The sequence below is a fragment of the Salvelinus alpinus genome, chromosome 26 (assembly GCF_045679555.1).
Source record: "Salvelinus alpinus chromosome 26, SLU_Salpinus.1, whole genome shotgun sequence".
Classification (NCBI taxonomy): Eukaryota; Metazoa; Chordata; class Actinopteri; order Salmoniformes; family Salmonidae; genus Salvelinus; species Salvelinus alpinus.
In genome coordinates this window covers 37,774,619-37,784,377 of record NC_092111.1, presented here as the reverse complement: position 1 = coordinate 37,784,377, position 9,759 = coordinate 37,774,619, and the positions used below count along the sequence as shown (strand labels likewise).

The 9,759-nt window shown below is 40.7% G+C and overlaps 1 protein-coding gene across 1 annotated transcript; it reads left to right on the top strand.

Annotated features, from left to right (window-relative positions):
• Nucleotides 1-373: 373 nt before the first annotated feature.
• LOC139555269 (RNA-binding protein 43-like) lies at nucleotides 374-8,838 on the top strand. The gene is made up of 4 exons (XM_071368930.1): nucleotides 374-630; nucleotides 5,804-5,991; nucleotides 6,149-6,237; nucleotides 6,581-8,838. Exons 2-4 carry the CDS (start codon nucleotides 5,811-5,813, stop codon nucleotides 7,463-7,465), a joined length of 1,155 nt encoding a protein of 384 aa, XP_071225031.1. The 5' UTR covers nucleotides 374-630; nucleotides 5,804-5,810; the 3' UTR covers nucleotides 7,466-8,838.
• Nucleotides 8,839-9,759: the final 921 nt, after the last annotated feature.

The window sequence follows — 9,759 nt, the reverse complement described above, 5'->3', positions numbered from 1 at the left end:
TAGTGGAATGTGTAATGGCTGTACGGTAGAGGAAACGGTTGAACATGTATTATTATATTGTGAAACGTATGATGTAGAAAGGGAGAGGTTGTTTGACAGGGTCAGAGAGGTTGGACGGTAATGGGGAGTGGGTGGTATTTTGGGGTGTAGGTGATGGGAGAAGTGAGGTTAGTAGTGAGATTACATTTGATTAGAAATTCAGGGTTAGTTTAGAGAATATAGTGGTGAGTAGTACTACTTCAGTGTAGTAGGTGGCGGTGGAAGCACTTGTCAGTTGGTTGCGATTCGCCAATATAACTTAAATAAATAGAGGACGGAGGAGGTATGGTCGTCCCTGTGCATTTCGAGAGAATCGAAAGTGAAACATTGTCAGCAGCATCGCCCATAGACTCTCCCGCGTTCACTCTGAAATTTCCGAGTTACTAACTGGTTTTAGTTATACACGTGCCCTCGCAACGAATAAAAAAGTCGGAAATGTACGAGTTTCCTAGTTCCGATTCACATTTGAACGCGGCATCAGTCTATGCGTGACGCGCACAACTTTTTACTTGAGGTTTTCTCGAAATGCATAGTACGACCATACTTCAGTGGTGACGACCTTATTTTGAACAAACCGACAACCCGATAGAAGTAAGTTTAAGTTTGATTCAAATGACAACTTTTTGAAGGAAAATAAAAACATGTTTGCTGTTAATGCATAATAACTTACCTCAAGTATAATTTCAGTGTTTTCTTAGTGAACAACGGGAACAGGAAATTGGGAATAGGATTACAATATTGGCAAACGTAAACAAATCACATTGATTGAGAGAACGTAGATAACTCACATCCATACACAGTTAATTTAATGCAATAATATTGCGTGCTGTCAATTGAATATTTCGTACTGTCAATTGAATATTTATACCACATACTAGAGTTTTTTTATGATCTTTCGAGTTGCTATGCGCCAATATAAAAAAAAAAATACATTCTAAAACCCTTACCTACTGTATGTTTTTGCGTGCCGTTCTTTGTTTGCTTAAATCCATACATTTTAATAAAACGTTAATCAATCAAATAGAACCACAGACTGTACTTCTTCTTCTTTAGGATTTGGTTGGCAGATCGCAGCCAACTTTTAGTTGTGTACACCGCCACCTACTGTACTGGTGCGTGATGCCATTCATGACTTACCTACATTACATTCTTGATACGGTAATACAACATTGGGAAAAAGGAAAATTGCCCTGCCAACTAATAGCTCTCACAACAACAAAAAAAACACCCCTTCCACTATTTAACCCGATCTAATACTACTACAGACCAATGGTCTGAGAGGACAGACCACTTACCACTCAACACCCAAAGCAACTGTTCTGCAGTAAATACCCACGATCCCAAGTACTTCTCAGCTACTGCCTCCACAACTTCTATTTTCTGTGACTTCTGATCCATTTCTGCAGTATAATTGACAACCATGGCTATGAATGCTAAAAAGCCCACCTTACTGAAGCACACATTCTTCCCATCACTCTCTTGGTCTCTGCCTACTCACAGGAATCCTCTCAGTATCCCTCACCCTGTAACCATCTTCCTCTACCACTCAAATCAAAATGTATTGGTCGCATACAGATGTTTAGCAGATGTTATTGCGGGTGTAGCAAAATGCTTGTGTTCGTTGCTCCAACAGTGCAGAAGTCATAAACAGCGCAATGATTGAAGCACAGCGAAGAGCTGCTGGCAAACGCACGAAAGTGCTGTTTGAATGAATGCTTACGAGCCTGCTGCTGCCTACCATTGCTCAGTCAGACTGCTCTATCAAATATCAAATCATAGACTTAATTATAACATAATAACACACAGAAATACGAGCCTTAGGTCATTAATATGGTCAAATCCGGAAACTATCATTTGGAAAAGAAAACTTTTATTCTTTCAGTGGAATACGGAACCGTTCCGTATTTTATCTAACGGGTGGCATCCATAAGTCTGAATATTGCTGTTACATTGCACAACCTTCAATGTTATGTCATAATTACATAAAATTCTGGCAAATTAGTTCGCAACGAGCCAGGCGGCCCAAACTGTTGCATATACCCTGACTCTGCGTGCAATGAACGCAAGAGATGTGACACAATTTCCCTAGTTTAATATTGCCTGCTAACATGAATTTCTTTTAACTAAATATGCAGGTTTAAAAAAAGATATACTTCTGTGTATTGATTTTAAGAAAGGCATTGATGTTTATGGTTAGGTACATTCATGCAACGATTGTGCTTTTTTCTCAAATGCGCTTTTGTTAAATCATCCCCCGTTTGGCGAAGTTGGCTGTCTTTGTTAGGAAGAAAGTCTTCACACAGTTCGCAACGAGCCAGGCGGCCCAAACTGCTGCAAATACCCTGACTCTGTTGCACAGAACGCAAGAGAAGTGACACAATTTCCCTAGTTACAAGAAATTCATGTTAGCGGGCAATATTAACTAAATATGCAGGTATTAACTAAATATGCAGGTTTAAAAATATATACTTGTGTATTGATTTTAAGAAAGACGTTGATGTTTATGGTTAGGTACACATTGGTGCAACGACAGTGATTTCTTTCGCGAATGCGCTTGTTAAGTAGGCTGTGATTCAATGATAAATTAACAGGCACCGCATCGATTATATGCAACGCAGGACAAGCTAGATAAACTAGTAATATCATCAACCATGTGTAGTTAACTAGTGATTATGTTAAGATTGATTGTTTTTTATAAGATACGTTTAATGCTAGCTAGCACCTTACCTTAGCTCCTTGCTGCACTCTCATATGAAGTAGTCAACCTTACCATGCAGTCTCCTCATGGAATGCAATGTAATCGGCCATGATCGGTGTCCAAAAATGCCGATTACCGATTGTTATGAAAACTTGAAATTGTCCCTAATTAATCGGCCATTCCGATTAATCGGTTGACCTGTATTATTGACTAGTGATGGTACGTTTGATGCCGGAGCTCCAAGGCATGTGTCGAGATCGCTAAGCAGTGTACTTCGAAACAGTTGCCGCATTCACGTGCTAGTCGGAACTAGGATACTTGAAAATATTCGACTTGCTAACTGGTTGAACACGGCATGTGTATAACTACAACCAGTGAGAAATATCAGAGTTTCCTATTTCCGACTAGTGCGTGATTGAGGCATAGTCCAGTGGTCACCAACCAGTTCAACTGGTCTATCTTCAAGGCATTACTTTTTCAAATGGATGTTGCACTGTTGGCAGTAGGTACACTTGATTCAGAAGCTCTGCGCAAAGTGTTCTCATTTTGAACCATTTCATTTGTCTGAAAAGAGGAACTTGGCGGACTGGGAGATCTGTGGACCGGGAGATCTGTGGCTAAATCAAGTGCGACCTACTGCGCTGACCAATTTGATAGCTCAAAGCACCTTGCCTACAGCTTCCCCAGCCACAGAAAAGTTTGATACTAGCCTACGTGAGATTTTCATAACTTTTAAAACCATGACCAGAGAGAGACTGTCAAAGAATATAGCAAAGAGCTGCTGTTGTTAGGAGTGTGTATGTTTAAGTTTTCACCGCTGTCAACACTGTTTTTATTCAACACTATTACAAAACATAAAATGCGCTTCTCCCAATCGCGCTGGAGGTGCAATGAATAAGTAGACAAGTGTAACCATAGTCATTTTTATTATTATTTTAATATCGAGGAATATTTCACTTTCTCTGGTCATAGGAACAACATGAATTTATGCATGAGGCAGATGCGGTACGACTCGAGATTCGCCATCAGGTGGAAGACTGTCCCCTCTCTCTGGTCAGTCTCACCAGAGGAAAGGAAGGAGAGTGCAGGGACCATGAGAGACAGACCCTCTGCTGCTCTCTTGCTCCCTCCCTCCACTGAGAATAAGGCCATGTTCAAACAACTGTGAACTCTTTACTCTGAAATCTCAGACTTCCGAATTCAGTGCGTTCAAGACAACTGGGAACTCTGGGGGAAAAAACAAGATCCAACTGGAAAAAATTGTTTTGAATGGTCATCCAACTCAGAAGTCCATGTGGGAAACTCGGGCATGTTTCTAGAGCTCCGACTTTCTGACCTGCAGATCACGGACGTCATGATTTAACCTGTTGAGTTGTCTTGAAAGCACCATGACAGATGCCGGAGGTACCATCAGTCCAGTAAAATACAAAAGCAAATTATTTCAATTTATGCTCAGCTGTGCCTTGCAAGTGCTACACCAACTGATCTTTGTTATCCAAGCTTGAGTTTTAAAATATAATATGGTCTGAGAAGAACAATATTGTCAGGCCAGGCATATAACCAATATGCTGTGATAATGTATTAGGTCTACTGCTTGTCATTCCCACAAAATCATTTTTATTAGGTTAATGTAAAAAAAAATAAGTAATGTTTAAAAAAAAACAATGGGAGTTGTTGTCCACAAAGTGGTCTAGCTCCTGCCTATCCTTTCTTTGGACTGGTGGATACATTTTGGAATATTCGATGAGGGTTGTTGACGTCAACCGAGAGATGCTATGCTACTAGACTCATGTCATGAATATGCATAGCCATCGAGACAACTACGATATTAAGTGTTTTTTCTCAAAGTTGCCGGGATGTCACGTGTCCTACTTATATCAGTACACTCGTAACAACTTAAGCATTACGAAACTTCTATTCAGTTAAATAAACCTCATGTAGCAAATAAGACATACATTTTTTTAGTTCGACACACTCTCATTGACCACCATACAAAAGGTCCTTGCTTGGTGGGCAAAACAAGGGAGATTGCGATATTGAGTCGTTTCATCTTATCTTATGCAGCTGGCTATACACTCGTATCTAGGGCCCTATAAAATCCACATTGTGGACAGAATCATGTAATCCAGACATTAAAATAGAATTCAACAATATAAAAAAAATTGAACTTTGTAGGAAATCAACAAAAACAATTGGACTTATTGGAAAATGCATTAATTTGCGAAGTGAGTAGTAAGACATTAACAAAATACATCAGTGATTTGTATTTTCATGGAGCTTTCTGAAACGGCACAAGAATGCCACAGTCTGTTTGTATTTGCACACTTTGTCTCCACTTTGCATATCCGTTAGCGATGATTCTAATGATAACCTTCTGTTAGAAACGGAAAGGCTCTCCCAAAAACCTTCTCAAATGAATGTTAATTCAAAAGTAGCCTGTGCCTACCTGGCGGAATGATTATTTGCTTCAAACCAGGTGGCCATTTTACGAACTCTGCAATCACATGAGTGCTACAGAAACACTGCTTAGCCAAACAATGGTCTCTTCCTGGTGCACACTTGCACGCCAAAACATTAAAATGTCTTTCAATTTTTTCCAGACCTCTAAAATGGTCTCCTGATGTGGTTTAAACATTGTTGTGGACTTAGAACATTCAATTCTGAAATGTTTTCTTTTTGAAACCTGAAACTAAACGGGGGAAACGGAAATCTGGAAAAACTAAATGGAATTTGGGGAAAAAACTAAACGCAAAAAATGTAACAGATTTTATAGGGCCCTACGTATCCCCTGTGGACCGGGTGGTACGTTAAACATTCTCCATTCAGGCTACAAAGTCATCCATTTCCTCCTTAACTCGATTTAATGTCGAGAAGGTGGGAAAAACATGAAAAAATATGCATCCTTTCTTTATGAAACACCATTTTCCACCTCCATGCTGGATTAGCTAATGCTAGTCCCGGATGTTGCATATCACATTCAGCCAATCGGGTTACAGCAGTCTGATAGTTTACAACATGAGGTGGTGTCACCTGTGGTCATTGCTCACCTCTATGCCCTTTCCCCAGTATTGTCATGGAGGGAACACCCGTGGAGGTTCTTGGCGTCCCCGACGATATCCTTGCCTCTGTTAGAATGGTTGACAAGCTCACAATACACTTCCGACGACCAGGGAACGGGGGAGGAGAGGTGAAGAGAGTACAATTTCCATCCTACAGCCCAGGACAGGCCTTTGTCATATTTGAGGATCCAGAAGGTAGCTTATCGAATGGATGAAACTACAGATACCTATTTTTAGGTACACATAGCCTACTATTAGTTTGTGATAATGTACTCTTTGCTACAGAATATATGGATACATTTGTGGTAAAACCATGTCATTCATCTACCAACCTACTTCCTCTCTGTTGCAGTGGCTGCACGTGTTTTGCAGCAGACCCATGTCTTAGAACTGGATGGACAACACTTTCCTCTTAAAATCAGGAAAGCTGACAGGCCTGAGGTAGTTAAAAGACCCATCATATTGCAATCCACATCCTCTAAAAAGTATGGTTACAATTTCCTTTATTGAACCTTTCATTTACCAGGGAATAAACCCTTGATGTTAGAATACTATTTTTTGAGTTGAGCTGGCAAGAGGACGAAGTAGTCAGCATGTACATACAATACTTTACATTAAAAACAATTAGTGGTCAACAACATTTGTTTCTCTATCAGAGCTTTAAACTCAGTAAGCAACACCATCTCCTTCAGTTTTTAAGTCGTTTGCAGGTCATTCCAAGACCAACGAGCGTTGCAGAATAATTATATTTTTTTCTCTTGTTTTATTTATGTGTGTGTCGTAGGTGGACATGCCAGTCAAGGCCAATCTGGATGTGAGCATGTTCTCCAAGGACAGCGAGGAGGTGATCCAGCCTGTGAACGAGATTCCCCATGGTCAGCTACCCATTCAGGGCTCCATCCAGAAGTTCAGTGCAGTGAAGGCCCAACTGCAGCATGTCTTACCCCAGGACACAAACACCCTGCGCCACAGCAGCCCTTCGCCATCCAGTCTCAATAGCCATGCCTCTGGGGCCATTTCCAAATCCTCAATCCGCTGCAACCCATTTCCCAGCCCACAAGCAACAGGGTATGTTGAGGACAACTTGACCCATATGAGGAACCCATCCCCCAAGCCAGTGGAACCCATCTCCCAGACCCCATCTTGCAGTGAGGTCTTCTTCATAACGGACGCAGATGTGCTCCGTTATGCCCTGTGCGTCAGGAAAAAGGACATTGATTCCATTCTTGGAGGCGACACAACTCAAATGGATGTTAAGCCAGCTGAAGGTTCAGACCTTCGCTATGTTTTCCTTGAAGGGAAGAGTCCAGAGAGGGTTATGGAAAAGCTGCAAGTTTTTCTCACCAAGCTTCATTTAAGACTACGAACTCAAGAAATCCCACTATGGACACTCGATCGCGACCGACAGGTTAGAATTCATGAACTGGTTCAGAAGTATAATATAATTTATCCTACTGTCCTCGTCAATCAGGTTGGAGATCTCCTCCGCCTTGTAGGACCTTCCAAGGAAAGTTATGAGATGAAGCAGAGGCTCCTGGGAAAACCCATAGACCTGCTACCAGCTGGGCTAACAGGGAGGGTACTGGACAGGAGTACCCATGGTGCTCCCATCCCATGGCCTCCTGGCCCAGTACCTGACCCTGTGTCTGCACCTGCACCAGATTACTAGTAAATTAACTACATTTTGCAGTAGCTTGGTGGTAGTGGAACTAAATTCAAATCTAGATAGTGTTTGCAGGAGTTCATTACTTTTTGTCATGTAGCAGTGTAGCAAACTACTGGAACTACACACTACCGTTTTACCATGTAGCGGTGTAGCTAGCTACTGGAACTAATAAAATAAAAGGAGTGAAGTTGGCCATAATTTCGATTTTTTGGCATCAGACCAACCTGTTTCTCACTTGAAACATCGTTTTTGTGTTTAGGCTAAATTACACGTTCTGTTAATATATGACCCCAAAGTGATCTCTTCTTGCAATTTGTAGTCTGACATTTTCAGATTTAGATATGATACGTTTTCACAAAGTAGTTTGGATGTAGTGAACTACCTTTCAAATGAACTAGTTAATTAAACTATTTTTCTTAACTTCTTCCAGTGTGAGGTAATTGGTAGCTTGCTAAACTGTCTTTTCTGAGTAGCTTTCCCAACACAGAAAAATGCCAGGATGAGCCTGGCTCCCATTCATCCCAGGCAAACCTATTCTCTGTCCTGGCACCCAAATGGTGGAACAAGCTTCCAGTCCCCCCTAAAATCAGGACAGCTGAGTCACTGCCCATCTTCCGAAAACATCTGAAAACCCACCTCTTCAGTATCTTTATCGAACACCCTTGTTGACACTGGCACTACTTTTTTCTTACTAGCTTTGATCATTTATTGAGGAAAAATTTACTGACTATGACTGTGATATGTGGTTGTCTCACCTAGCTATCTGGAGATAAATGTACTGACTATAACTGTGCAGTGACTCTGGATAAGAGCGTCTGCTGAATGACAAAAATGTCATGTTTAAAGAACATGGAAGGGTTGTACAAGAGGCTACAGGAAGCGCTGTGCCCTCTACACCCACTCCCATTCACAGGGGAAGAAGTCACTCTGATTCCCCGGCGAAAATAAAAGAGCTTAGAGTTACACGGGAGGTCTTGAGGCCAGAAAGGGCGGATGATGTGGTGGTGCCCTCTGCTGGAACTTAAATGCCAGTGGTGAAAAAGAGGTCATTACCTCCAAAAAGTCCTACTAACACAATAGAATGGAAAGAATGTGTTTCCAAGCAAGAAAAAGCCCTAACTGGTTACTAGTTTAGATGCAGACACCTGTAATGAAAGTGGCTTGGCTTGTTTATTTCTTGAATGTCTTTAATTTCATAATATGCTGTGGGGTAAAATGTTAAATTCACATGTATACACATTTTGTTTTGTAAGGTTTTTTCTTCTTGGACAAATTGATTTCTGTATTTTCTAATATTTTCTTTCTCATGATACGAATCTATTCTAAATGTGTTTTTATTTTTTTTGAGGGCAATAAACATATATATGTTTAACATACATATATTATATTAGTGTTAATTGATCCTTTAAATATATGCTGATGCAAAGGCTGGTAACTATACTCTAGGAGTGGACTTTGTTAATCTACTGTATCTGTTTTGATTATGTGGAGCAATTATTTAGAGATGATCTCATCTTTTTTTGTGTGGAAACTGTTCCTGAAATGTGGTCATTTTAACTCCTCACACACAAGACTAAAATCAACACATACTTTTAACTCCTCACACACAAGACTGAAATCAACACATCATTTTAACTCCTCACACACAAGACTGAAATCAACACATCATTTTAACTCCTCACACACAAGACTAAAATCAACACATCATTTTAACTCCTCACACACAAGACTAAAATCAACACATCATTTTAACTCCTCACACACAAGACTGAAATCAACACATCATTTTAACTCCTCACACACAAGACTAAAATCAACACATCATTTTAACTCCTCACACACAAGACTAAAATCAACACATCGTGCTCTAGTTTGACAATTCCTTTCGACTTGTCATTGTCTCCACATTTCTCGTCAGTCTGTTACTATGGCAGTCTGTTACTATGGAAGTATGTTACTATGGCAGTCTGTTACTATGGCAGTCTGGGTCCATGCGTTTGCCTTAGTACTGTGCTTGTTCTTGTCAGACTGATTCTGAGTGTTAACTTCTGGACACCGGAGTTTTGTGAATGGTGATGGACCAATAAGCAGATGAGAGAGGATGTGCTCACCAGCCTGCCCTCTGCGTCCCTTCTTGAGCAGGAAGTGAGGCGGCCCCACGCAGTCGACATGACACAACACAACGCACACTGACAGAGAGAGGAAGTAGTGATCAGAGTTGAGCAGGTTAGGAGGAGGTGAGTGGTAGTGCAGTCTATTATAAGTTCTTTAAACGGCATAGATCACTTTTAGAATGC